At 36.8% G+C, this 25730-nt stretch overlaps 1 protein-coding gene across 2 annotated transcripts in view; it reads left to right on the top strand.

The window, feature by feature from the left end:
• Window positions 1–23525, top strand: part of LOC127417722 (AF4/FMR2 family member 2-like) — a 266275-nt gene extending 242750 nt beyond the window's left edge. For both annotated transcript variants that reach the window (XM_051657903.1, XM_051657902.1), the window contains 6 exons: window positions 1034–1170; window positions 1837–1908; window positions 5512–5605; window positions 5914–5963; window positions 14606–14832; window positions 16990–23525. In XM_051657903.1, the coding sequence (XP_051513863.1) occupies window positions 1034–1170; window positions 1837–1908; window positions 5512–5605; window positions 5914–5963; window positions 14606–14832; window positions 16990–17111 (702 nt within the window). In that variant the 3' untranslated portion in view covers window positions 17112–23525. The remainder of the gene's footprint in view (window positions 1–1033; window positions 1171–1836; window positions 1909–5511; window positions 5606–5913; window positions 5964–14605; window positions 14833–16989) is intronic.
• The last annotated feature ends 2205 nt before the right edge of the window (window positions 23526–25730 follow it).

The following is a 25730-nucleotide window of genomic DNA, read 5'->3' as shown; positions in this document are numbered from 1 at the left end:
ACGCATAACCCATTCATGCAACAGAGAACCATTAGCAAGCTGAGAAAAAGCTCTGAATCCTTTTAAAATTGAAGACTTTTCAATTTAGCTGAGAAAGAGCCTTGTATCTGCCCTTAGCATCCATAAAGCCGAAGCTTTGTGCGAGATTTACAAAACAGACTCCCGACCCCCTAATAATTGGATCCAGGCAATTATCTCTGGAAACATTGTCCATTATCGCAAGTTACATCCCTTCTGTCATAAATCGGTATGACGATGTATAGGCCTAGTCATGAATACAAAGTAAAGGGAATTGATTGCCACAGTTACAAGGGCATAGAGGCAAGCGTGTAATGAATCCCGGGTATCCGCTCGACTTGTATGGACTCATCTCCAGAGGTGCCACAAGAGGCAAATGGTCAGTAAATCTATTTTACACTCCTATGGAGATGAGATGTGCGCTTATTGTTTATGCTTGTCTGAGGAGTAGGATGCAGTCAGGTTTTTGTGGGTAGGCGTAATGTTGTTTATTACTATTGATTAGTTTGTTTTTTGAGAAATTAGATTTGAGACTTAAAGTTAGCCTTTATGTGGCTGTGCCAATAAGTCAGGATTAAAAATGCAATGCTATTTGGAACAGACAAAATGTACAGTAAAACAACCCCTCATAATTCTTTGTCACACAAAATAAACTGTCCTGATTCATAAACATGTCATGAAGTTGAAAGTACTGTTGCCCCTTAAGTTTTAGTACACTTAAGTTACACTTAAAACTCTATGAATGTCATTGCATCAGGTAAAAAAGTATGAAACTAAATGACATCTGCAAACAAATGATGCTAGACCAAATAATGCTTTGACTCACAGAACTTCATAAAAGCCCAGTGCTGAGAATTACCTCTGCCTAATGGTTGTATTTTCCACAAAGATTATATCTATTTTACTATACAACTTTATGAGCTGTTTACAAAAGTTTTGAAACTTTGAAAATGAACTTAATTAGCGTAATTCTCTCAGCCTCTAATGCTATTTTGATGAATCCACTGCGTCACAGATGGACAAGTTCGGAAAAGCTGTGAATTACGCCGATGGCGCACTCTCGTTCATCGAATGCGGCAACGCCATGGAACGAGACCCATTAGAGGCCAAGTCCCCCTACACAATGTACTCAGAAACTGTAGAGCTCATCAGGTGAGTATCCCTCCCTCATGGAGGACCATTGTTCGTTTTATAATTGAAATCCAAAAGATGAACTACTGAGCAGTTCTTACCAGTAACAGATGTCATTTTATTGGCATCAGACGCAATGAAAATAGATGGGCCTTGAAATTCCTTGCTGTGTTCTGAAATTTGGCCTTTGCTGATTGAAATATGGAGTGCGTTCCATTCAGAAGTGGTCATCCCTATGCCCTATTCCCTTTGAAGACTTTATCCATCCACTGTAAGAGCATTGCAGGGCTGAAAGGTGTGGGGCATTCGAAACTCACATTTTAAATAATTTTTATTGGAAATTCAGTTTGAAGCCATCTTACAGCATGACTATCATGATTGTTCTCCCTTTGAAGTGCCCCCCAGGGGCATCATTCATCCCATTTGGAATGCAGGGATGGTGTCAAAGAGAATTGTGGTTAGACGCTTTGACCAGTCGTTCTCAACTGGTTTTGCTTCAGGTCCTAGATTTTACATTAGACATCAAGTGGTGAAAATTAAGTAACAGTAAGCAAAAACATCCTTAAAAATCAAACGGAAAAGTATTAATATTGCCATGAGCTACACAGGCCCAATAATAAGCAGAATTATTAACATAACATAGGCTCAAATTTTTCTACCATTATAGTCTAAATTGTGTACTTTCAGGTACGCGATGAGATTAAAGAACTTCACCAGTCATTCCGCCACAATAGCAGAGAAGAAGCTCGCTGTACTGTGGTAAGTTTGCCTGAACAGATGCCTCATCATGTGCCTCATCTCTCCATATTTGATTTTATAGAATTCTTGCAGTTCAGTGTTAGGTGTTCACAAAGACAATGATATGCAGCAACAAAGGGACCTGAAGTCATTCATTTTCAAAGAGAGTTGGCGATTTAAACAGCATGAGCGACAGCGACCAGAGTTATGTCAGATTTACTGACTCTCTTAATGGTCACTCGTTGCTCAGACAGCCTTTTCCTGTCTAAGGGCAGAAACATAGTTTACGCAAGTTAAACTATAGTTCACCCAAAAATGAAAATTCATCATTTACTCATCCTCATGATATCCCAGGTGTGTATGACTTTCTTTCTTCAGCAGAACACATTTGAAGAAAAACAGAAAGATATCTCAGCTCAGTAGGTCCTTTAAATGCAAGTGGATGGTGAGCCGACTTTTGTAGCTCCAAAAATCACAGACAGTCAGCATAAATTTCATCCATACAACTCCAGTGGTTAAATTAATGTCTTCTAAAGTGATACGATCGCTTTTGGTGTGAAAAATATCAATATTTCAGTATTTTTTGACTATAAATCATTGCTTTCTGTAAGCTTTAAGAGAGGGCAGAGTTCACATGGTCTCTTGTGTAGCGTATTCATGTTGCCATGTTACGGAGGTAAACTCACGTTCTTCTCTCGGTTGAGACATCCAGGATAAACACACAAACACACCATTGTGAGTAAAGAAACAGATACAAATACAGATCTAAACCAAAACCAACAAAGCTTCTGTTCAGCATTCCTCCTACTCGGTTGTAAACAGCGCTGCCCTTCTGGGTGTGTCGCACATGCCTCAGTTCCCACGTGTCTCACGTGCCAACGTGATTACGTCACACGTGCATACCGCTGCTGACCGGAAGTGATTGTTAATAGTTTAAAAGTACTTAAATATAGATTTTTTTTTTTTCGCAACAAAAGCAACCGTGTCACTTGAAAAGACGTTAATTTAACAACTGGAGTCATATGGATGACGTTTATGCTAACAATCTGTTCTTTTTGAAGTTTCAAAAGTCAGATCACCACCAACTTGCATGTTTAGGACCTACTAAGCTAAGATATTTTTCTATTTTTATTCATATGTGTTTATACACACCTGGGATATCATGATGAGAGATTTTTATTTTTGGGTGTACTAACCCTTTACTGTAAGTACGATGAATAATGCGCTGTCCACTTGAACAGGCTTAACGTGGCGATACTGTGGCGGTAACAAACCTGAGTACTCAAGGGGGTGACAGAGTACCTCCAAAAGTATGTGCCATTACACTGTGTGTGTTATTTTTCAGGTACAGTACTGTGCAATAGTTTTAGGCACTTGTGAAAATTTTGCATAGTGAGGATGTCTTCAAAAATAATGACATAAATAGTTTTCATTTATCACTTAACTTCCTACAAAGTCCAGTAAACCTTAAAAATCTAAATCAATATTCGGTGTGACCACCTTTGCCTTTAAAACAGCACCAATTCTCCTAGGTACACCTGGACACAGTTTTTCTTGGTTGTTGGCAGATAGCATGTTCCAAGATTCTTGGAGAATTTGCCACAGTTCTTCTATTTCAGCTGTCTCAATTGCTTCTGTCTCTTTATATAATCTCAGACAGATACAATGTTCAGTGCAGGGCTCCCTGTTCTTCTGTTCTAATCTTTTCTATTTGCAAAAGTAATGTTTGAGTCCAACAATTATATTTCCTATTGACAAACTAAAGCTGAAGATATACATAACCATCTTAAGACAGATGCTTTTGTGAAACACCTTATGTGCCTAAGACTTTTGCACAGTACTGTAAAATGCTATAAATATGATGATTTTAATTTACTTGCTCTGCAATATTCTCTTCAAACTATTGCTCAGCCATGTCCACTATAGTGCCCCTTACGGCAACATTGAGAATGTAATGTGCATTTGTTATGAATTACAAACACATTCTAGAATGCAAAAATGCAGGAAATCGACCTTGTGTAACTAGAAGCATCTGCATTCCCGTGCTTGCGTTAAGTTTTGACCTAAAGTGGCGGTTCTTAGCCAGAATTGTCTGCAATGTGGGCCAGACTTTATACCAATAATACATCGACTGATTCCGTGAGACTAGTGCAGTGTGTATTTGAGGGAAATTGACTTTCAAGACTTCATTTGCATTTACTGTGCTAATACAACACAACATGTATGGAGAACGAGTCTGAACAAGTGTTGCCTTTTGATTTGATTTACTTAGATAACCCAACTGATGTGATTATTTCAAAGAAATGCCGTACACACTAGGCCAATCTACAAGGGCGTCAAGGGTGGTATATAAAACTTCACCACCATTCCCCCAAAACCATCAAAAGCTAAATCCAGCTCTTTGCTCTGGCAGCCGGTTAAATCTCCTCTCAGCCATCGCTCGTCGACAATCATCCGTATCTGGGAGGAAGCTTTAAAACACTGCTAAAGCACTTAATCAGCTTAGAGTGGATCATTATTCCTGTATTTCATTAAGCTATTACGGGATAATGAAAGATTTCCACATGGTGACGGTGGAAACATATTCTCGCCCAGATAAAAGCTGCCTGTGCTCTGCCTGCCTGTCACGCTGCCGCCGCTTGTTTATTTTGAATGTCAAGGTTAGTTTTGCGCTTATAGTGGGATGACAGTCATCAGCGCAGATTGGAATTCAGCTGCCAGTCTATCTGGCTTGTTAATGAAAGCCATCTTGCAGCCGAAAGGGATTTTCAAAGACTGCCGCATTTATGATTTATGAACCTGGATTGACGACATAATACAGTTTTGTTGATGTTAAATACATTTAAGAAAGCTGTAAAAACCTGTTCATTTTCTGACTTCAGATATAAGGCCAGTATAACCTTTATATTTGGACCTCTGATAAAGGGACATGTTTCGTGCCCAACTGAAGACATGTCAACAAATGTCATAAAAGACCCCGACCTGGTTTTTAAAATGGGCAGACACTGTTTATATATTAACATGACTTCAGTGGTCAGGTTGCGTCAGAAATGTGGGGAAGCTAGTTTTGGTTTCATGGGGCAGAGCATATGTCCAAAGCATCTGGTGTCTCGCAAGCATACTGTTGAAAGGTCAATCACCCCATGAGACTGGCTGCGTTTTCCCCAGTGTTCATATTGATGCATACTTGTGATGGCTTGTTATGATTATAGTGTTGTTGTTGATCTTGTTATTAACAAGATATAAAGTATTTTGACACTTAAACGACACTTTAAATGTATTAATTCTATTGCTTAGCTTATCTATATAATCAAATATCAAACCAGGTACATTTCAAGTTTTAGTGGAAGTTTAGAAGCAATTGAGGGAAATGGCAAAAAAGAAAATAATTTAGTTCTGAGAAAATGTCACATAATTTGTTTGCAGATGCCACTTGGTTTGATACTTTGTTATCTAATGCAATGAAATTCATTTAAGTGCTCAAATACTATTTGGTGGTTGCTGTTTATTGCCTTATGAAAACCTATGATGCTACGTTAAAAGTTTTAGCTGCATCTTTTAATATTAGTATACATTAGGCTGGGCCTTGATAGAACCATAATTTCTTTTTTTTTCTTTTATTAGCAATCGCTGTTTGTCACTTCTGTACTTGCGAATGTTCAAACTGAAGAAAGATCACGCAATGAAGTATTCACGCTCACTATTGGAGTATTTCAAGGTAAGACTCCAGTCTTCATTTTACATTCAGCACAAATTAGAAATCCTGCTAGTCTTCGGCTCATCTAAATTGACTTCATGTTTGTTTGAATAGCATGTTCTCATTAAATTTGCATGTAATTATTTAATGCAATTAATTATTTCGGTTAGTGTCCAAATTAGTACCATCACTTATGTGTACATTGTTAAATTGTAAGCTCATTATGATTAATAGTGTTTGAACATTTTCATCAGAAGCAGCTATTTGCTGTTGGCAAATATGTGCTGTTTTTGTATAAATAATTATCTCTATGTTCATTTTTTTTCCAGAATTCTGCAAAAAGTTCCCAAGCACCTTCGCCGTGGGGAGCCAATGGAAAGTATGTGCATTTTGTTCTTCTCATCCATTTATATTTATGCTTATGTCTGCTTATGAAAAGATTTCATCTTGCTTCAGAACACCCCTCTTTACAGGGACAGTTAATCTAAAAAATTAAATTTCGGTATGTCATCATTTACTCACCCACATGATGTTCCAAACCTGTTTGACTTTCTTTCTTACATAGAACACAAGCGGTACATTTTTGAAGATTATCCTGGTTACTCTTTTCTATATAATAAAGGTGAATGAGGACTGGGGCTGTCAAGCTCAAAAATGACAAAACAAGCTACAACTTGTGCAGTATATTCCAAGTCTACTGAAGCCATGCAGTAGCATTGTTTGAGGAATAGACCAAAATTTGTCATTAGATGCAATTATGGGAGTTCATGAGAATCATTCACAATGTCCAATTTGTGAAGGAATATTTTTTTTTCAATCTTTCAACGGTTGATCCAATTTAAAAATGAATGAACTGTCTAATTCAGTTCTCTAGTTCAACAGCCCACTTAAATTTCAGTCTGTTCCTCACATATAACTATCATATGACTTCAAAAAACTTGAAAATATAATGCATGAGTCATATGGACTGCTTTTATGATACTTTTAAGGTGCTTTTTTATCATTTTGGAACTTGACAGCCCTAATCATCATGAACTTTATTATATGGAAAGGAGTGGCCCGGATATTCTGTAAAAATATGCCTTTTGTGTTGTATAGAAGAAAGAAAATCAAACAGGATTGGAATTAAATGATGACTGAATTTTAATTGTGGGTTAATTTTCTCTTTTTCCAGCTGTCAAGTGAGAAAGAACTAGAGTGTGAGATATGAAATCTCAGTAATGGTTGCTTGGTATCAATGAAAAGACATGGAGAGATGAACTTTGGGAAAACAGCGTCTCTTCCATGTCAGCTCCATGGCAACAGAATATCAATGGGGCAAGCTTGTGTGAGAGGCGCTGTGTTTTACTTAGTGTGCGAGTGTGTGTGTGTGTGTGGGTCTGATTTGGCCTCTAGTTGGACACTACTCATGCCCGATTTTCGACTGCCAACCCGCCTGTCAAAAGCAATTAGCCTCACCGGCCTGGCCCCTGTAGCTTCTATGTTAGCAATAGCATTTTTCTATTCCAGTATTTCCCAACCAGCTCCATTAATAAGGCTCAAGTATTTCATCAACAACAAACCAGAAAAATGTTCCTTTTAACTCATATTATAATGGATATAACTTTAATTATCACATAGTATTACAATGCCCATTATTTATGTATAATGTGGTAAAAACATCTTTATACAAACATTTTATTTGTGGTAAAAACATCTGCAAAACTGTTACATATGGAAGACAAAATCCTTAAAATATTGGTCATGTTATATTATTTAATTACTACAGATTTGTTTTCAGTTTTACAATATACCATGTTATTGCATAATGACTTATATTATTTTGTTTTCTTTCCTAAATGGAAAGGGACTTTATACAGAATCTGTGTTTGTTATTTTATGACAACTTACACATAGTATTTTGTTTTATTTCCAAAATGGAAAGGGACTAAAATAATTACATTAATTATTCATTTATCATTAGTGGTTTTAATCAATTGACAGCCATAATATTTTATGTCATCACTTCTACTTTATAGTCATAATTTAATTTACATTTTAATTTATGCTTTTAAGTCATAATAATATGCTTTATGTAACAATTACATATATATATATATAAATAAATAATACTACAGTTGTGCTCAAAAGTTTGCATACCCTGGCAGAAATTGTGAAATATTGGCATTGATTTTGAAAATATGACTGATCATGCAAATTGTATTTAAGGATTGTGATCATATGAAGCCATTTATTATCACATAGTTGTTTGGCTCCTTTTTAAATCATAATGATAACAGAAATCACCCATATGGCCCTGATCAAAAGTTTACATACCCTTGAATGTTTGTCCTTGTTACAGACACAGAAGGTGACACACACAGGTTTAAATGGCAATTAAATGTTAATTTCCCACACCTGTGGATTTTAAAATTGCAATTAGTGTCTGTGTATAAATAGTCAATAAGTTTGTTAGCACTGACGTGGATGCACTGAGCAGGCTAGATACTGAGCCATGGGGAGCAGAAAAGAACTGTCAAAAGACCTGCGTAACAATGTAATGGAAAATTATAAAGATGGAAAAGGATATAAAAAGATATCCAAAGCCTTGAAAATGCCAGTCAGTACTGTTTAATCACTTATTAAGAACTGGAACATTCTGGGATCTCTTGATACCAAGCCAAGGTCAGGCAGACCAAGAAAGATTTCAGCCACAACTGCCAGAAGAATTGTTCGGGAAACAAAGAAAAACCCACAGGTAACCTCAGGAGAAATACAGGCTGCTCTGGAAAAAGACGGTGTGGTTGTTTCAAGGAGCATTTGAAAGTCCTATTTTCAAAATCAAAGCCAAAATTTCGTAATTTCTGCCAGGGTATGCAAACTTTTGAGCACAACCGTATTAAAATTAAAAATTTTCAAGCCATGGTCATTATAACTAATAATTTACTTTGTGCTAAAAATCATCCACAAAGTGTTTGTTACATATGGAAGACTAAGTATGTAATATTTGGGTAATGTTATTATTACTGTATATTATTTTTTTATATTATGTATATTATGTTTTGAGTTTAATGTTTAAATACCCCATGTATTTTAAAGCAGACTGAGAAATACAGAATAATTGTTTGTTACTTTATAATAACTTGCACATATTATTTAGTTTTCTTTCCTAAACAGAAAAGTAAATTAATCGTAAATTGCTTTAATCTATTGACAGCCCTAATATTTTGTCATTTGTAAAGCCATTACAAATGTCTGCTTTATAGTCGTAATTTAATTCTGCTTATAAGTCGTAATTACATTTACATAATCATATGCAATATTATACAGTTGCAATATTATACAGTTGATGTCAGAAGTTTACATCCACTTAGGTTGAAGTCATTAAAACTCATTTTTTAACCACTCCACTGATTTAATATTAGCAAACTATAGTCTTGGCAAGTCGTTTAGGACATCTACTTTGTACATGACATGAGTATTTTTTCCAGCAATTGTTAACAGACAGATTGTTTCACTTTTAATTGACTATATCACAATTCCAGTGGGTCAGAAGTTTACATACACTAAGTTAACTGTGCCTTTAAGCAGCTTCAAAAATTCCAGGAAATTATGTAAAGCCTTTAGACAGTTTGCCAGTTAGCTTCTGACAGGAGGTCTACTGAATTGGAGGTGTACCTGTGGATGTATTTTAAGGCCTACCTTTAAACTCAGTGCCTCTTTGCTTAACATCATGGGAAAATCAAAAGAAATCAGCCAAGACCTCAGAAAAAAAGTCTGGTTCATCCTTGGGAGCAATTTCCAAATGCCTGAAGTTACCACGTTCATCTGTACAAACAATAGTACGCAAGTATAAACACCATGGGAGCATGCAGCCATCATATCGCTCAGGAAGGAGATGCATTCTGTCTCCTAGAGATGAACGTAGTTTGGTGCAAAAAGTGCAAATCAATCCTAGAACAACAGCAAAGGACCATGTGAAGATGCTGGAGGAAACAGGTAGACAAGTATCTATATCTACAGTAAAACGAGTCCTATATCAACATCCTGAAAGGCTGCTCAGCAAGGAAGAAGCCATTGCTCCAAAACCGCCATAAAAAAGCCAGACTACAGTTTGCAAACGCACATGGGGACAAAGATCTTACTTTTTGGAGAAATGTCCTCTGGTCTAATAAAACAAAATATCGTTATGTTTGGAGGAAAAATGGTGAGGCTTGCAAGCCGAAGAACACCATCCCAGCTGTGAAGCATGGGGGTGGCAGTATCATGTTATGGGAGTGCTTTGCTGCAGGAGGTACTGGTGCACTTCACAAAATAGATGGCATCATGAGGAAGGAAAATTATGTGGATATATTGAAGCAACATCTCAAGACATTAGGCTCGGTTGCAAGTGGGTCAAAATTCCAGCAACTTATTGTGAGAAGCTTGTGAAAGGCTACCCAAAATGTTTGACCCAAGTTAAATAATTTAAAGGCAGTGCTACCAAATACTAACAAAGTGTATGTAAACTTCTGACCCACTGGGAATGTGATGAAAGAAATAAAAGCTGAAATAAATCATTCTCTCTACTATTATTCTGACATTTCACATTTTTTAAATAGTGATCCTAACTGACCTAAGACAGGGAATGATTAAATGTCAGGAATTGTGAAAAACTGAGTTTAAATGTATTTGGCTAAGGTGTATGTAAACTTCTGACTTCATCTGTATGTACCATAAGGCAATCTGAGCCTCATCTTAAACATTTCAATACCCAGTAAACTCAAAATGATAAATAAAACAACTTGACAAAGAAAAAATCTCAAATCTAAATCTTTCCGAGTACCCCCTGGAACCTGCTCAAGTTCCCTGGTTGGGAATCACTGTTCTATTCCACCCATACCTGTAGTACACTAGCTGCAATCAACACATCCATCCTCAACCTCATCCTTTACCATCATGAATCTTATTCGCCTTTTTTTTTTTTACTGTGGTCTCCTCCCTTTACTGGAGCTTATTTTAGCAAAGCCCTGAAACCCACTAAGAATGGGCCTTGCTTTTGAAAGGGTGCATAATTTAGCCGGCCGAGAGTTGAGTGCATTTCCATTTATCAGTGGATTACAGACCATAGAGCCAGATTGTTTGGGTTGTAGCACTAATGAGGCTAAAATCTATATGTGCTGATAGATGTCTGGAGGGGAAACAGTGTCTGTGATATTGCAGCAGGAAGGCTACAGGTTACTGTTGATAATGTACTGTACAGATTACAAGATTGATATAAGAGTTGTTGGGTAAACATGAAGCAAAAGGGCTTTTGTTTAAGTCTCTTTGGTCTTTGACATATTACCACACACAACCTGTACTGCTAATCTAAATGCTAGAATATTGTACATAAGCTTAAATATGGCCATGCTGAACTTTCAAGCTGTAATTCTGTGATAAATTTCAAATGTCAAGTAATTTTTCTGTCCTCACTGAAAGTGAAACTGTGACACAACAAAATCACGACCAATCAGAATATATTTGATGTTAAATATACTACTGTGTGGAGCTGGATTTTGGAGATTTCACTGTGGGCAGGGCCAGGAAGTCAAGCTAATACTTAATAATCAGAATCAGAATCAGATTTATTGCCAGGTATGCTTACACATACAAGGAATTTGTCTTGGTGACAGGGGCTTCCAGTGGACAACAATACAATACAGCAACAAGACAGATAATAATAATAAGAAAAAAAAGTAAAAAAAAAAAAAATAAATAATAGAAAATAGAATTAGAAGAAAAATTGGATAGAAAATAAAGTATATATAAAATACACAATAAGGACAAAATATACACATCTGTTATATACAGTGCAAGGGAATGTAATGGCAAAAGAGGAAGGATGTGTTGGATAAATATAAAAAGACTAAACTGTGAATTGCACATAATTATTGCTCAATGAGGCAGTTTTAACTATTCATGAGATGGATAGCCTGAGAAAAACTGTTCCTGTGCCTGATGGTTCTGGTGCTCAGAGCTCTGTAGCATCGGCCAGAAGGCAACAGTTCAATAAGGTAGTGGGCAGGGTGAGTGGGGTCCAGAGTGATTTTTCCAGCCTTTTTCCTCACTCTGGAAGTGTACAGTTCTTGAAGTGAGGGCAGGGGGCAACCAATAATCCTCTCAGCAGTCCGAACTGTCCTCTGTAGTCTTCTGATATCTGATTTCGTAGCTGCACCAAGCCAGACAGTTACTGAAGTGCAGAGGACAGACTCAATGACTGCTGAGTAGAACTGTATCAGCAGCGCCTGTGGCAGGTCCTCAACTGGCGAAGGAAGTACAACCTCTGCTTGGCCTTTTTCACAATGGAGTCAATGTGGGTCTCCCACTTCAGGTCCTGTGAGATGGTAGTGCCCAGGAACCTGAATGACTCCACTGCTGCCACAGTGCTGTTTAGAATAGTGAGGGGGGTCAGTGTTGGGGTGTTCCTCCTAAAGTCCACAATTATCTCCACCGTTTTGGGCATGTTCAGCTCCAGGTTGTTTTGACTACACCAGAGAGCCAGCTGTTCAACCTCCCTTCTGTATAGACTCATCATCATCTTGGATGAGGCCGATGACAGTGGTGTCATCTGCAAACTTCAGGAGCTTGATAGAGGGGTCTTTGGCGGTGCAGTCATTTGTATACAGGGAGAAGATTAGTGGGGAGAGCACACATCCCTGTGTGGCACCTGTGCTGATTGTGCAGGTGCTGGAAGTGAATTTCCCTTGTCTCACTAGCTGCTGCCTGTCCGTCAGAAAGCTGGTAATCCACTGACAGATAGATGCAGGAACAGAGAGTTGGTGTAATTTAGTCTGGAGAATAGCTGGGATGATGGTGTTGAAAGCCGAACTGAAGTCCACAAAAAGGGTCCTTGCATATGTCCCTGGTCTGTCCAGATGTTGCAGGATATGATGCAGTCCCATGTTGACTGCATCCTCCACAGACCTGTTTGCTCGATAAGCAAATTGAAGGGGGTCTAGAAAGGGTCCGGTGATGTCCTTCAGGTGGGCCAACAGCAGTCTCTCAAATGATTTCATGACCACAGACGTCAGGGCGATGGGTCTGTAGTCATTAAGTCCTGTGATTTTGGGTTTCTTTGGGACAGGAATAATGATTTAGCATTTGAAGCAGCATGGTACTTCACACTGCTCCAGTGATCTATTGAAGATCAGTGTGAAGATGGGGGCCAGCTGGTTAGTACAGGATTTAAAACAAGCAGGTGAAACGCCATCTGGGCCCTGTGCTTTCCTTGTCTTTTGTTTTTGGAAGGCATGGCACACCTCTTCTTCACAGATCTTAAGTGCAGGTTGAGTAGCAGGAGGGGGAGGAGGGGGGTTGCAGGAGGTGCTGGTGTTTGTGTGAAGTGAAGGTCAGAGCAGTTGTGGGGTGTGAGATTGGGCCTTTCAAATCTACAGTAGAACACATTCAAGTTGTCAGCCAAATGTTGTTCCTCTACAGTGTTGGGGGCAGGAGTCCTGTAATTGGTAAGTTGTTTCATGCCACTCCATACTGATGCAGGGTCGTTAGCTGAAAACTTGTTTTTCAGCTTCTCAGAGTATCTTCTTTTAGCCACTCTGATTTCCTTATTCAGTGTGTTCCTGGCCTGATTGCATAAGTCTTTATCCCCACCTCTGTAAGCATCCTCTTTGGCCTGACGAAGCTGCCTGAGTTCTGCTGTAAACCACGGTTTGCCGTTGTTGTATGCTAAATAAGTCCTAGTAGGAATGCACAAATCCTCACAGAAACTGATATGTGATGTAACAGTATCTGTGAGCTTGTCCAGATTGGTGCCTGCAGCCTCAAAAACACTCCAATCAGTGCAGTCAGTGCAGGCTTGTAGTTCATTGATCCATCTCTTTACAGTTTTTACTACAGGCTTAGCAGATTTTATTTTCTGCCTGTAGGTTGGAAGAAGATGAACCAGACAATGATCAGAGAGTCCCAAATCTGCTCTAGGGACAGAGCGATATGCATCCTTTATTGTTGTGTAGCAATGATCCAGTATATTTCTGTCTCTGGTTGGGCATGTGATGTGCTGTTTGTATTTGGTTAGTTCACATGTGAGGTTTGCTTTGTTAAAATCCCCAAGAATAATAATAACTTAGTCCAGGTATTGTTGTTCCGTGTCTGTGATTTGATCGGCCAGCTGTTGCAGTGCGGCGCTCACGCACGTGTGTGGTGGGATATAAACACTCACCAGAATGAACGAGGAAAAATCCTGCGGCAAGTAGAAAGGCTTACAGTTAATAAAGAGCACTTCCAAATTAGGACAGCACATCTTCTTTAACGTTGTTACATCTGTACACCAACCTTCACTGATGTAAAAGCATGTTCCACCGCCTCTCGTTTTCCCCGTTAAATCCTCGATGCAATCCGCTCTGAACAGCTGAAAGCCCGGCAGATGTAACACGCTGTCTGGAATGGCTTCACTCAGCCAGGTTTCTGTGAAGCACAAGGCAGCAGAGGTTGAAAAGTCCTTGTTTGTACGGGTGAGGAGATGTAGTTCATCCGTTTTGTTAGGAAGAGAGCGGAGATTCGCAAGATGAATACTCGGCAGCGCTGTTCAAAAGCTGCGCCGACAGAGCTTGTCCAGTGCGCCAGCTCGTCTCCCTCACCTGCGTCTCTTGAACAGCACAGCTGCGCCTCCGACTAAAATGTCCAGGAAAGCGTCCGAATAGTCAAAAACTGGGAAAGGTTTGTCTGGTATATACTACCAAATGTTCAGCAGTTCGTCCCTGGTAAAACTGTTTGGAAAAAGATTACTAAACACAGGACAAACAAACAAAAACAGAATTGGAGAGCTGCACACCAAGGCGGCCATCCGCAGTGCCATCTTTGCTTTCAAATTAGCAAATCAATAATAATCGCATTTTGGATTTCTGTCTTTTTATCTTTGCTGAAGTTTTGATACTGCAGGTGTGATGTCAGCTTTGTCTACATATATCTTCAAAGGTTTTTGATACAGTCAAGCTGTTGCCATATCCATCTATTGAATTGCTTTGTTCATGAGCTGATTTGAATACCTCATCTGTCTCCATCCAGGAGTACGGGTACCCCGTCTCCCATGTCCCTGAGTCCATCTCCCGTCAGTTCCGTCAGCAGCAGCGCTGGAGTGATGGGCTCGTCCACTTCCTCATCTGCCTCTGGAAGTGTGGCCATTCCCCAACGCATCCACCACATGGCAGCCAGTCACGTCAACATCACCAACAACATCCTGCGCTGCTACGAACACTGGGAAACCGCTGACAAGCTGGCCCAGGAAAGTCAAGGTAAGATGGTGTCAGTATTGTGTTTTTTGAGCTAAGTGATATTTAAGGTTGGAACACTGTACAATTTGTACAGTATGTAGACCCTCCTTTTTTCAAATGTAACCAATCAAATTGATAGTTTTGAGACCACTAGAGGCCTTAGAGTGGAAGTAAACAGTAGAACTGAGCGATATATTGAATATTCATGATATATTGCCAGGGATTGTGCTATCGATATAAAATTCTGCAACACTGTAAATATCACGGTCTAAAGCACTTTTATTTGGCCTATAAGTTTCCTAAAGAAATAATTTTACAATTCTTCCTTGTCTTGTGACTTGCGAGTAGGAGATTTGTGTTAAAGGAATGTTCTGGGTTCAGTACAAGTTAAGCTCAATCGACAGCATTTGTGGCGTAATGTTGATTACCACAAAAATTAATTTCGACTTGTCCCTCCTTTTCTTTAAAAAAAAAAAAAAAAAAAAAGCAAAAATCAAGGTTACAGTGAGGCACTTACAATGGAAGTGAATGGGGCCAGTTTTTGGAGGGTTTAAACAGAAATGTGAAGCTTATAATTAAAAAAAAAGCATTAATTCTTCTGTTAACTTGCGTATTATTTGAGCTGTAAAGCCGTTTAAATTGTAATTTTACAGTCATTTTAGGGATTTAGGGTTTGTTGACATTGCATCATCATGGTAACAAAGTTGTAAAACTGGCTATAACTTTACACAGAAAAGGTTAGTAAGTGATTTTATCACACTAAAATCATGTTAACATGCATATCCTTTATGTCTTGTGGCTATACTTTTGAAATAGTGAGTATTTTAACATTGGAAAATTGGCCCCCATTCACTTCCATTGTAAGTGCCTCACTGTAACCCAGATTTTTGCTTTTTTGTTTAAAGGAGGGACAAGTCAAAATAAATTTTTGTGGTAATCAATATTATTCCACAAATGCTGTCGATTGAGCTTAACTTGTATTGAACCTGGAATATTCCTTTAAGACAAGTGTTTTAATGGAGTCTCTTGAACTAATGAGTAATAGAGTTGCTTAGTTCGATTAATTTCAGTTCAAACTTACTAAAAATCTTGGTTTTTGCAATATCACTCAAAAATTACTCAGAAGCATTAACATTTTTAAGTCAAACTATACTGAATGAAGGAAATGAGTATAATTGTTTTTCGTTTTATTTGTGTATATAAAAGAAAATGATTAAATATCATCCTTCCTTGTGTTTATTTAATGTTAAATAGTATGGAAGACATGCTTTGATTGTTTTTGACTAGTTTTATTATTATATTTTAGTTCTTACATGAATTTGGAATCTACTTGGCTACAGTGGCTTTTTGGATGATCATTTGACATCTGTTTAAAAAACAATCACCCCTGTAGTCATTTAATAAATATCAAGAAAAATATCATATATCCTCAAAAAATATCAAGATTTTTTTTAGCTATATTGCCCAGCCCTTCCAAAGAGATAACATTACTTATCTGCCTACCATATTTGGGCTGTTATATCTTGCATAACAAAACTGTAATTTTAAACAAGCAGTGAAGTGAAGAATTGCTTCAAGAAATTCTCCCACTTGCAGATAAATATCATTCATCTTCTCTGTCATATATGTCTGTATTATATAAGAAATACCCCTTTTGCACTTGCAGCATTTAGCACTGACTCAACATTTGATACGGACCACCAGAGAAATTGAAAAGCCACTATGCTAATTGCATTTGAGATGTAATGTGGCTTGTTGTTTCCTCTTGAGAAGGTTAATTAAAATGCTCAGAGGCCCGGCATGTTGCAAGCGGTCTCCTCCACCTCTTTCAAATTCCCCTCCTCAGTGTCTTTCCTTTAACTGGATGCAGTTTGAAATCGGTTGGGCACAAGCTTTGGTCAGAATGATAGCAAGATTGGATAATTATGACAGTATCAGCTGTAATGTAGGTTCCTGGGGTGTGTACATGATCCTTTTTTTAATTACTGCAGTCATTAGAAAGTGTCAGTGATGTCATCAGATACTTAAGTCAGTTATCTTCAGTCTAAACTTAAAACAAATCTCATTTATTTTTTTCTTAGATTTTCAGTGCACCCAAGAGCCTCCTATGTAACTCCTATGTTCACAAGGTCTCTCTATTTCTCTTTCTCTCTCTTCTACATCTCGTGGGTTTGACAGAGTTCTTTCAGGAGCTGGACTCAGTAATGGAAATGTTGACGCAGCACAGCAGCATGACAGAACTGGTACGCTACATACGCCAAGGATTGCACTGGCTTCGGCTGGAGGCCCATTTGTTATAGTGCTGGCATTTCCACTGTGTTCCGTCTCTCTCTCTCTCTCTCTCTCTCTCTCTCTCTCTCTGTTCTTCTCTCTCACACCCTCTTCCCCACCGTTCATCACTACCTCCACCATCCTTGCCATCTCCAACCCTCTAGAACCCTGAGGGGCGTCGGCAGTTAACCAATAGCAAGCCTAAGAACTGTGAGTTATTCCCGAGAGGGTGCTGTGTCCTGGTTCCAGCTTTGATTCCTGTAAGGAATGCATCAAGAACATCTTGCGGTCTGTTGCAGAATATCACAGACAGGCGGACCTGGAAGGAAGGAGTGGTGCTGTAGTTTTACGAGCGTCCAAACTTATGCATCTGTTACAAGGACAGAATCTGCAATGGTAGCAGTGGGCTAGTTAACAAAGTTGTCGAGCAACTCAGCTAGTTACATCTGTGTTGTGGACTAGACACCAGGCACATCAAATTAGCTATGTAAGGCAAGTTAGGCCAGAAACATACATCACGCAAGTACATAAATGCAGCTCTTTTTCAAATTGAACAAATCAAACTGACAGTTATCCCATCAACATGCACTACCCCATTGTCTTTCATTGTTGCACAATGCCTCCGTGCTTATATCTGCGTCTCCTGCTGAATGTGTTTAGATGCGCTCTACAATATGGAATAGCCTTTCTTTCCCTCAAACCGGGGGCCCGGGACAAAAGGTCCAGTTGTCCCCCCTTATCGGTGGCCCTGACTGTATGGTAAACTTTGTTGGTGATATAAAATTCTGCAATATTGTGCATAGCGCATTGAATAAATCAAATTGATCATTTTGAGATCTCTAGAGGCCTTTAAATGTAAATGGAGAGTAGGGCTGACTGATACAATGAATATTCACAACATATTCTGAATATATTTGCAACGATTTTGTTGGCAATATAAAATTAAGCAAAATTGAGAATAGCGCATTGAACAAATCAAATTGATCATTTTGAGACTTCTAGAGGACTTAAATGGAAGTAGAGAATAAGGCTGACACATATAGGCTAATAAATATTCACCATATATTCACAATGATTTCGTTACTAAAGTAAAATTATGTAATATTGTGAATAGCACTGTTTAAAGCGATTTTATTTGATTATAAGTTTTCCCAAAAACCTATTAGACTAGTTTTGCGATCCCTCTTTGTCTGCCAGTACTCAAGGGGGTAGATGTTTGTGGCATTAAACAATGCATACTTGCGTTGTTGCATTATGAATTGCGCACACATTTCGGAACACACCAACTCATTATTCAAGCTTGTGTACTTAGAAACTTATATGTTTATGTGCTTGTGTAGAATATGTTTTGTGCCTTTGCCTTGCGTGATTGAGATGCACAGAAATGAGGGTACATTTTAAAGCAGATTAAATGAGCTATTAAGAGCTCATACTCATCTCAATGGCATATATTCAACCCTTCTCCAGATCCATATGTATCCATTTGAAATTCTGCTAATCTTTCAAGGCTTTTGTAATGACTGTAAGGGACAGTTATGGTAGTCAAAGGTACATTTCTCAAATGTCACCTTCTTTCTATTTTACAGCACTATGACAGCTGGTATCAGTATGAGCAGTATGATAGTCTTGTTGGCTTCACTCCAAAGCTGCATTCTCTGAGCACAATCTCAAGTTTGCAGTAGCTGATGGGAGATTTCCCTGTGCAATTAACTTATACATATGCACATATGACAGATTGATATCTCTGCTAGAGGGTATCAGAGTATCTTAAAGATTTTGTTTTCCAATATGTACCATAATGACTGTGTTGTATATGACAGCTACTTTAACTGTTTGGTGTTTGTTCAATCTTGCATGTTAATGCAAAGAGGTAGTCGGTAGAACTGAGAGAACTATGTCATGAGCACTATGAGGAATCAATGTGTTTTGTAAATTTGTTTTTATTTTTATTTCATTTTTTTTTTTTTTTTTTAATTCCAGCATCTTTAGTGCTGGCTTGGTAGTGTTTAACATTAAAATCGTAATCTATAGAGAGTTTATTAATTCTTGTACTTCAAACTCATAACTACATTTTTCTATCTCCAGAGAAACTCCTGAACAAAAGAGGTCAACATTTTTTGACCTACGCAATTGAATATTGTGATGAAATCACAAGCCATTTTTAATCAAAAGATAATTTTCCATGCATAAACTCTTTACTGATACATTTAATGTTAAATATGAGAAATTGTTGATAACCTGTCAGCAAGATACAAGCATTTTCTCCTTGCTGGTCTGTTCATAAGTGTAGGTATCTGAGAATGTGTGTGTGCGCGTGCGCGTGCATGCGTGCATGCGTGTGTGTGTAGCAGATTTGCATTGGCAGTGTATTATATAGCTTCATATATGTGTCAATCTATCATGTGAATGTCAGTATGTGAGCGAGAGACAGCAGGGATGTATGCATGAAATAGACATTTCACAAAGATTATTCAAAAGTGCCTGTGTATCTAATGGAAATGTATTAGAGTCTATATTTAAGAATGACAATGGATCTGAATGATTTTCCATACCATATTGGTATATCCAATTTTTCTGTTTTCATAACATGACTTTTTATTTATTTTATTTTGTAAAATGGCGTTTGTGGTATCTATATTGGCTTTAATGTTCAACTTTGTGACAAGTCTATTTCGAATTTTCATTTTCTGCTCTGATGATGATAGAAAATGACTGAAAAGTGAATTACGTAAATTTTAAATCTTAACATATTGTACAGTTGATTTTCTATATACGTTCTTCTTTATGGTCGTTTCCAGACAGTTTTCACATAACATAGCAAGAAGTGCTTACTGAACTAAACACTGTAGCACACCAATCATAACTAGCAACACACAATACATAGAGTAATATTCAAAAAAGGATCTTATACACAAATTTAGCATAAAGCAAAAGTTTTTTTGGAAGCCATTTTTAACTTACTTTGATGCAATGGCAAAAAGTATCTTTATGCAAAAATCAAATTAGCCTTCCCACTACAATGTTACCAGCTGTTATCTTACTTGTATGGAGTCAGTTTTTTAAATTTGTGTTGCTTTTACGGCATCTGTTGCCATGCTTGTTTGAGTTATGCCAGTCTGGCAAGGAAATCTGTGTCCCTCTGGCATTTCATCAGAAACAAGCAGCACTGACTAACTCTAGCAGTGAAGTAAACAACCTGCTCTGCCTATTAGATGCACCTCCCGTTTGTCTTGAAATGAAAAACAAAACAGATATGCTTTCTGGAGCCTTTTTCTGACTTTATGCAAGCTATTTTTGACTTGAGAATAAAGGGTGATGTATGTTGAAAGAGCAAGTGGAAAAATAAATTTGGTGCAATACCATTACACATTTAATTTACTTGTTTCTAAAAACTATTAATAGACTAAATTTGAGCAAATGCTGGTCTATGTGATTGTGTTGCTAGAAATTGGTTTTGTACAATGTACAGATTATATTTGATTTTGATTTAATTTATAAGAAGTGGAAACATTGATGCAATCATTAAAATGGTTTAGAAGGCCCTTGTGTGGATTTTAAAATGCAATAACACAATATTTATGCCAAATTGTAAATTGCGTAAGCTAGTATTTGCATATTCAGGGAAAGCTGATGTTTAATTGGAAATAATGCTTTAATTATAAAGGGCACTGAGTGTGCGTCAAATACTGGCCAAAATAGAGTGCAAGTAAATATTTACTTTAAATACTTATAATTATCTAACATATTTTAGGATTGCGTTAAGAACAACAATGGATTTAATTAAGAACAACAATCTTATTTCACTGCTGAAAATATTAATATAAAATTTAATAATTCAGGTTGTCCATAGAAGTAATACTGGGACATGTAATATGATCAAGGGATGGAAATAGATTTTTTTTTATAACATATTAGAGGTAGGCTGATATACTGATTTTACCGATTAATCGGTGCCGATAGTTGCTTTTTGGAACTATCATTATTGGCTAAAATCTATGGTGATAGTTGCCGATAGTTTATTCATCATTTCAAAATAATTGTCCCCAGTGTGTTTCGGGCTTGTTTATACTATTGTTAATTTTTTCTGGTTATTTTGGGGATTTTGGTTGAACAATAAACTGCATCTGGGATTTTATTTATTTAGGATGCTTTGTCTGTGCCGATCATAGTAAGGAAAGTATAAGATTTTTTTTTTTTTGACATTCTATAAAATCAGTTTTAAAAACTATCATCCGATTAATTGTTATCTGCTTTTCCCACCACCTTATTTATCAGTATCGGCAAAATCCACTATCAGTCAACCTCTATTACATATGGCAGCACATACTATACATTTATTTAAAAACCGTATTGTACCATAACAACATGAATCAAACCTGGTGTCTCAGAAAAATATTGCTTACATCAGCTATTCAGGGCTATAAACACAACTAGTGCATTTGTGAAGACATGTTTACTTTTGTCTTTTTAACATTTACATTTGCTGCCATACCATTCTGACCTCTGCTTTTGACAAAGCTTGTAGGTGGTTTTTAAATGTGAATGAAAATGTATTTAGCATTTACCCCGCTGTCTTTTTGAGGTAGCATAAAGTCCCTTTGATTCTTTGTGCTTCCCAATGAGCTGTACTACCATGAAAATACCCTATCAGGAAGAACAATCTCCAATTAAAGTAGGCTCAGCTGGAAGCATTCTATTTGCTCTGCAAATTAAACATGCAAATAAGACTTTGTTACTGAAACAAAAAAAAACGTATCATGTCAGTCAATTAAAGATCTTTCAATTCCCACGCTGATTAACAGACGCCATTTACCATGGTACATTTAAAAGAACTGGCAATGTCGCTATGGAACACAATACATAAAAAGGACTTGTATTAAATGTGAGCACTTCTCTGGTTATATCATTGAAACGTATTCATATTTTTGAGTATCCTGTGACAGGTTTATCAAACTTGTTTACTGTCTGTGGACAATAATGTCATTGTATTGATTTAATTGCACATGTTACAAAGTCAGTTTCTAACTTCATCAGAGATTTCCTTTATAAATACCTTGTTGCAAATGCCTTGTTACTAGTGTAAACTGTAGAGAATCAAAGAGCAGTTATTTAGAGTCTTGTTCTGTCCAGTTTGTCTTTCTCTGTACAGTTTAGAGTCGTGCACCATGATTTGTCCTTTTGAGATTGTAATCACATCAAGGCTACCCATCCAAAGCTTTGAATATATGAAGATAAGCAACATATCTCATTCCTATCATGGCATATGAGTCAGCCTTTCTGCTACAATATCCCATTTTCAGTTAAATTACCACCTGGAGAATCATGTTCTTGGTTTTTGAATCCGAATGTTCAGATGAGTAACGCTACAATGGATTTCTTATACAAGAAAGGTATTTACTCAACAAGGCAATACTTCTTACTTAAGGTGGATTGTTAGAAGCCATTAAAGTAACCAAATGAAAGGCAATGTACTGTATTAAAGTACAATGGTGGCATAATGTATTTGAAATGACGTAAATGTGCCAGAGCGAATCTAAAACTGAAATTGGAGCAAAGTCCCAAAGAGCAGTTCATCTTGAGTGAGCCTTATAGGAAATGATAGCATTTCCGTTCCTTGTGGATTTAGAAATGCAGCCATTTAACTGTTATTTAAGTAAAGTTTCAAGGTTTCACTTCAATGAAATATGCAAACAGATTTCTGTGGGGGGGGGGGGGAATTATGGCGAAGAATAAAGTTTCTTACAAGTTTTAATGCTGCATGACTCTTTCTACAAAGTAACATCATAATCAAAGTTGGGTTTGATTAATACTCAATTTCAAAGTCAGTATTGTTATATAGTAAGTTGTAGACATATTTAAACCAGTCAAAAACAGTTCTGTGAAACTCTCGCTTTATAGAATTGCCTCAATGCTACCTATTGCCTAAAAGAATGTTGGTTTGACGTCAAGAAAGTGCAGGATTTTTACTTTAAGTAAATAGCCTTTTTCTTACGAAGATATTGACTGTAATGATGGACAAAGTTGTACACATTAATTGCAATGACAGAAGATTTCAATGTTCTGGCATGCTGTAGAAGTTAGTTTTTTTTTTGTTTTTTTTTTTGTTTTTTGTTTTTTGTACAGAGCAGGTAACCTGCAATGCTTTGGATTTATACATTGTATAGTTGTACGAATTCATTTTAAAATGCCATATGCATCCCAAAAAAAAAAAAAAACAAAAAGAAAAAGAAAAAACCTTTCTGCCTGGTTAGCTTTGTATTTCAAATGTGTTGCATAAGTCCAGCAATTTTTTTATTCTACTTTTTTTGGCTATTGTATGTTTATTTTATAATAAAACTGTCAAACGTAATGAACAAAATTGAGATGTAGTTATGTTGTTTTTAAATGTTTAATGTCTGTTTTAAAAAATGAATAAAATGTGAATAAAAATGGTATGAGCCAAATTAAAAAGGTTTCAAGGAATTTCTGACCCAAACAAGGATGAATTATGGTTTTCCATCACATAAATGGTCATAAATGTCAGAGAAACTGACATTTGCCAGTGTCTTAATCTTCTGAACAAACATGGCATTCTAGCAACATGTTTAGTCATATGTTGTCTGAAATTTTCCTCTTATAGATTGAAATAACAAAAAGCATATAATTATGAATTACTGTAAAAATGTATGAAAATTGACCATTTTAACCTTAACCCAGATATATTTTCCAGGACTCAGCAGTGAACTGAAAAATAGGCCATATGATACAGCGGCTTTGTTGGTGTTTGCAAAATGTGTGGAGGAACACTGAATTTATTGCATGTACAGTATTTCCCTCATAAACTAAATTCCAGCATTCATATACATGACATATTTTCATTTAAATTAGATTGTGGTTACTGGGCCTTATAACAGAGCATTGCGCATTAATAATACCCTCTTATTTATTCATCACTGGGAAAATTTGCATGCTCAGGCTTGTCGTATTAATTTACGAGCTTCTTCGTGTGCGGCAATGCCTGGATTCTGTATTTCAAGCTGTAAAATAATGTACCTTTAATATAATAAAATAACACAATAGTTCATCATATATAAAATTTTTTTTTTTTTTTTTTTTTTTTTGGCCAGACCCTCCCCTAAATAATACTTAAAAGGATGTGTCAAAAAGACTTTTATTTACTGAATATGAGCTTTTCATTTTTCCGTAGCACTGAGCCAGTTCCTTGACAGTTAAGATTTACTGATTTAATTGCCTAAGGTAACCATGCAATAAACTCAGTGCAAAGATACATTTCCATGGTCCTGTGCACAATCAAAGTAATTTTTCATACACTAGGGCTACATGTCTTCAGGTTACAGGTGTACATTTATAAGTCAGAGTGCCTCTTTACCAAGGGATAGTTTTAGTGCTGAAAGGTGTAATAGTTTTCTGAATGACGGCTTCCCGAGCTGGGCATTTGCTAATTGACAGTTTCAATGCCAAAGTGAATTTTATAACATGACCAAAAAACTGATTATGTTTCTCTTTAGGATTCAGAAATATTTTTGTGCTTGGTTATGAGATGTTCATTTTTAAGGTCTTATAAACTCTAAATGCAAAACAAACAATGATTTGTCATTGTCATCTATCAATTGTCCTTAACTTTAACCCTAAAGTTCTTTTTGGGGCCCTTTAAATACCTTAAAACATAATTAACATTGAAGTATCAGGTTGATATTTTACACATTTTATAATAATCCAAATTTTAACTTAAGACCTTCTTGAAAACTACTGTAGTAACTGAATTACTTTTTTTGAGGCTGTCATTTTTCATTTATGTACACACTGTAGCAATGTCACTCCTGCCAGTTGTCTGTTTGTATTTGTTTTATTGTATTTTCTAACAGTATGTTTTTGGTGGGGTCAAAACAACTTTACTACTGTGTGTAATACTCACATTTCTGAAAAATGCATGTCTAATTTGTTATACGACAGAGGGTTAAAGCTTCAATAATAGCTGGCAAATGAGATTTGATTAGGTTAGAGGAACATATTAATGGAATTTTAAAGGGAAATAATAGGTTGATTTTGAAATAACTATTATTATTTTTACCCATAAATCATTGAGGTCAACTTTTGGGCCAGTTTCTTTGTAAAATCCAGGGCCACCCCTGACTGTACCTATTAGAAAACATGCACTTTCATGCACTTTCATGCACTAGTTTAACAGATTTGAGTGCAGTAGGTGTAACAAGCCAATCCCAATCATGTCACTTCATTGCCCAAAGGATCAGCTAACAATATAGACCAGGTACCCGTCAAAAGGATTTCACACATCAGGACTATGCTGTTAAAGTGTTAAAGATTTTGTGTGTCTCTGTACGCACAAAAACATCAAAGATGTGATACCAGAACCATACAGCTTGCCAAGTGTGACTGAATAAACAAACTGAGGCTGTGCATTGTTTTATATTTCTATATAAAAGAAAAAGCTTTTCTCTTTGCTGTTGGTTCCCTAAATAAGCCCTTTTCTTCCAGAGTACCAGTCATTTTAAATTACACCTTGCTTATTAAAAATGTCGGATTGTGAAATGCTTTGCTTTTAAAATTAGTTTTACTATTTATATAGAGTAAATAGTTTACTATGAAATTTTCAAACTTATTTAGAATGATTATCACAATTGCTTGTG

Source organism: Myxocyprinus asiaticus, chromosome 27, assembly GCF_019703515.2.
Source record: "Myxocyprinus asiaticus isolate MX2 ecotype Aquarium Trade chromosome 27, UBuf_Myxa_2, whole genome shotgun sequence".
NCBI lineage: Eukaryota > Metazoa > Chordata > Actinopteri > Cypriniformes > Catostomidae > Myxocyprinus > Myxocyprinus asiaticus.
Note: the sequence above shows the minus strand (reverse complement) of the source record. Positions and strands in the feature narration are given on the sequence as shown.